This window comes from Rhinopithecus bieti, unplaced genomic scaffold (genome assembly GCF_001698545.2).
Source record: "Rhinopithecus bieti isolate Rb0 unplaced genomic scaffold, ASM169854v2 scaffold_1467, whole genome shotgun sequence".
NCBI classification, from domain to species: domain Eukaryota; kingdom Metazoa; phylum Chordata; class Mammalia; order Primates; family Cercopithecidae; genus Rhinopithecus; species Rhinopithecus bieti.
Window position 1 is genome coordinate 3,221,790 of NW_016803692.1, and position 4,847 is coordinate 3,226,636.

General features: G+C 35.7%; 1 protein-coding gene across 1 annotated transcript in view; it reads left to right on the top strand.

Moving 5' to 3' along the window:
* Positions 1 to 4,847, top strand: part of COL24A1 (collagen type XXIV alpha 1 chain) — a 411,426-nt gene that overhangs the window by 95,083 nt on the left and 311,496 nt on the right. Inside the window, 1 exon segment of the mRNA XM_017850789.1 lies at positions 4,314 to 4,367. Coding sequence (XP_017706278.1) covers positions 4,314 to 4,367 — 54 coding nt within the window.

Here is a 4,847-nt window from a genome sequence, read left to right on the forward strand (position 1 = left end):
GAAAAACTGCTCATCATCACTAGCCATCAGAGAAATGCAAGTCAAAACCATAATGAGATACCATCTCACACCAGTTGGAATGGCAATCATTAAAAAGTCAGGACACAACAGGTGCTGGAGAGAATGTGGAGAAATAGGAACACTTTTACACTGTTGGTGGGACTGTAAACTAGTTCAACCATTGTGGAAGACAGTGTGGCAATTCCTCAAGGATCTAGAACTAGAAATACCATTTGACCCAGCCATCCCATTACTGGGTATATACCCAAAGGATTATAAGTCATGCTGCTACAAAGACACATGCACACGTATGTTTATTGCAGCACTATTCACAATAGCAAAGACTTGGAACCAACCCAAATGTCCATCAATGACAGACCAGATTAAGAAAATGTGGCACATATACACTATGAACTACTATGCAGCCACAAAAAAAGGATGAGTTCATGTCCTTTGTAGGGACATGGATGCAGCTGGAAATCATAATTCTCAGCAAACTATTGCAAGAACAGAAAACCAAACACCGCATGTTCTCACTCATAGGTAGGAACTGAACAATGAGATCACTTGGACACAGGGAGGGGAACATCACACACCAGGGCCTGTTGTGGGGTAGGGGGAGGCAGGAGGGATAGCATTAGGAGATATACCTAATGTAAATGATGAGCTAATGGGTGCAGCACACCAACACGGCACATGTATACATATGTAACAAACCTGCACGTTGTGCACATGTACCCTAGAACTTAAAGTATAATAATAATAATAATAATAATAATAATAATAATAATAATAAAATACTATGGACATTAAGAGGAGCATAGCTGACTTGCTGGAAGACATTTGTCTTGAAAATTTGTAAATATCTTCAAATTGGTCAGCAAACATTTGGAAAGGCAATTATATCATTTATGTGAGCTCTAGTAATAAGAGCTGTCATTTACTTACAGCCCTTATTATTTGCCAAACTGTATTACTATTAACTACAACTTCTAGTCATATATTCAGTTTTACATATGTTAATTAACCTAATGCCCAGCAATACTAAGAGTTATTGCAGTTACTTCCACTTTTAAATATATTTCTACACATAGTTCTCTTTTATCTACAAAATGAGTACTGTTATTCTATTTTACTAATGAAAAAACAGAAACTATAGTAGCAGTGCTGGAGCAGTGCCGGAATTCTGAATGAAGTCTAACTGACTCAGAACGTGTGTTTTAAGTAAGATTAGGGCAGGCTTCCTAACTTTCCGTTCCTGATTTCTCAAGGGGCTGTTGATATAACTGTATCTCTATTACTCCATCCAATCTGCAGATTTGAGTGAGGTGACTTTTTAAAAAACTCTATCTTTAAATGCAGAGTGAATTAAGTCATGCTGTTTGTTTTGAGTTTCTTTTGAGTTTCTTTGGTTGTCTCAGTGATTCTAGGGCATGGTTGGCTCAGAATATGTTTATGCCATATAAAGATTATGCTGAAGTCTTACTTGTTTACTTTGTTTACTGCTGTTCTAGTATAGCAGAACTTAGACATTGAGTGGAATTCTTTTGTGTCTTTCTCTGCATAGCTAAACTGTGTTAGCTAGATCTCCACGTGTTGCTTTAACACCCTCTGTGACAATCCATTCGAAATAGTATTTCACTTATATTCTATAACAGATTGCCTTTTTATTGAGGTTAGTTAACTTAATTTGACTAGGAAAGGAATGGAAAAGGGATGACGGTTTTCATTAGCCAGATAGATAGTGACCTACAGAATAAAAACAGCCTTTTACATTTGTCTTACTCCTTTCTGTTAGCATACATCAATATAAGGTTTTGTGAATGTCTAGAATGTGGGCCTGAGTGTTTTGGATTTGGATGGGGCATAAAGGAAGGTGGTTGTAAATATACTAGAGCAAATCCTATAATTAGAGGACTTTCCTTGGAGTGCTATTGGACGTTTTTGGCACTTCAAACCCACACTAGGGAAACGGGCCTTTGAATTGTGGTCTCTGGAATTAGACTTGCTGATTTAATTCCTGACTTCCTACTTATTAGCTAAGTAACCTTCCATTGGTGACATAAACACCTTATGTCTCATTTTTTCTCATCTCTCATATGGGAATAATGATATCTATCTTATAGGGTTTTTGAGTAGATTGAATAAGATATGCATATAAAATACTTGAAATAGTGCCTGGCATATGATAAATGCTCAATAAATGTTATAGGAATAAAATATTATGTAAATATATGATATCTAATATGAATAGGGGAATATTTAATATATAAATATGGTTTCTGAAATTCATAGGATATAATCTCTCTACATATAGACAAGAATTTCTTCTGTAATCCTCAGAAGGCCATTGTTTATTCACATTCTCTTCAGTTGTCCATTGTCATAACTTCTGTGTATCAGTTTCTTTAAATGTAGAATGAAGAAAAGACTATCTCATATATGTAAAGTGCTTAGCAAATAAAAAGTGCTCAGTAAATGTTAATTTTGGTCAAGGGAAGGGAAGGGGAAATGAGAGATAGAAATGAGAGGGGAAAACGTGAGAGATGAATTCTGAGAAAAGTAGAGAGAAGAAACTCAACTATTACCCTCTATTTTTCATTTCCTTGGTCTGTTCTTTCTCTAAATTTTCCAAATTTTTAGAAGTTTTAGTGTATCTGTACTTAAAGTGGAGGTAACACTCTTCTATCTACTTCAGAGCAAAAGGACAAAGTGCAATTATCTTTCATTATATCATTTATAAACGAACAGGAAAGGAATTTTAGGTAATAATAAGAAATCTAGACAGCATTGTTGTCATCAGCTCAACACACCTTCTTCTGACATTTCCTTGGGTCAAGAATTATTTGATAGACCTAAACTCTGAATAAACTAATGAGTAAATGAATGAATGAATGATGTATCAATGAAAAAGAGTTTTTTGGTTTTTTTTTTATAAAATAGAAGCTGTAATATTTTGTCTCACTTTTTCACCCAGTTCTGTAGCAGTTTTCCTTTCTTATGCCTTTGGGTTTCCATCTATCAGCCTTTCCTGAGCAAACTTTGTTTTAAATCAAGAATACAAAGTTGCAAATTCCGAATGAGTTTACCATTTGTCTAAGTCAATTTGGGCTTCTATAACAAAAGACCATAGACTGGGTGACTTATAAACAACAGAAATTTCTCACAATTCTGGAGGCCGAAAGTCTGAGATCAGCATGCCAGCCCAGTTAGGTTCTGGTGAGGGCTATCTTTTGGATTACAGACTGCTGACTTTTTATTCTATTCTCACATGGCCTCTTTATAAGATCATTTATCCCATTCATGAGGGCTCCAACCTATTTACCTTCCAAAGAGCCACCTCCTAATACTGTTAGGCATTATCAGCAGGGTTAGGATTTTAACATGAATTTTGAGGCACACAAATATTCAGTCCATAGCACCATTCAAATTTACTAGATCAGACCCATGTCATGATAAAGGTATTTGCCACTTAATATTCATTTACTTGGCCGGGCGCGGTGGCTTAAGCCTGTAATCCCAGCACTTTGGGAGGCCGAGACGGGCGGATCACGAGGTCAGGAGATCGAGACCATCCTGGCTAACACGGTGAAACCCCGTCTCTGCTAAAAAATACACAAAACTAGCCGGGCGAGGTGGCGGGCGCCTGTAGTCCCAGCTACTCGGGAGGCTGAGGCAGGAGAATGGCGTAAACCCGGGAGGCGGAGCTTGCAGTGAGCTGAGATCCGGCCACTGCACTCCAGCCTGGGCGACAGAGCGAGACTCCGTCTCAAAAAAAAAAAAAAAAAAATCTATCTATCTATCTATCTATATATATATATTCATTTACTTAATCAGACTTACTGTAAGGTTAAGTTTACTTTAGGAAAGAGGTAGAGGTTGGTTTTGTGGTTTACTGCCCCTCTTAGTCTTCTGGGGCTCATGCTCAGACTGTTAAGGAGTGTTGTAGGATGATCGAGACAAGAAAGAATTCAATCTACTGGTAAAAAAGTTACTGGTAATTAAGAAATATACCAGCTCTTCTTCTAGAATAAATGTCTGTTTTAGCTATGGATTTTTCCATCCTAGATTTATCATTATTAATTATCAATATATCATTTAGGGCCCTAATCTAATACCTTTACTTATTTTATTTAGCAATTTTTGCCCATTTTTCTTCACACAGGTGATTTCAGTTACATAAGCCATGTGTAGGACTCAGTATTTTTATGGGGAAAAATTATTTCCAAGCTTGTATATTGTAAATACACCAAATTTGGTTCCTTGGGCCTCCTTTGGCTTTGCTGTACTGTTTATTTTATTTATTATTTCAGGGAATTCCAGGATTTGCTGGTAATATCGGTTCACCCGGTTACCCTGGCAGGCAGGTGCAGTAACTATATTTAGACTTTTTATGTTCCTATTTATTAATACATTGTATTTCTGATTTTGAGAATTAATGTTCAGATAGTTGTTTTTATTAAATAATGAATAAGTCATAGAGAAATAATTTTAAAATCAAAGCTGTAGAAATCCATTACAATTTTTCTGCAGAAAGTTTTATTTAAAATCGGAATGGGGCTTTTAAATATGTTTGATGTGATATACAATGGAATCTTCAAAATTAAAATGCCCAAGTGTTAGTAAGTTCTTAAAACAGTGCTGATTGTGATTTTACAATATTGTCACTGAACAAAATGAAGTAATAGTAAGAGTTAAGACTCTCTGTAATAAACATCATTTTTTAATAACACAGTTATAAAAATTTGAGAAACAGTATACCACTAGCAAACACTTTTTTCTAACTGAATTCGGTTATTTGTATACTGTTTTAAAAATTCATTCTAATCATTTTATATGTATTCCCA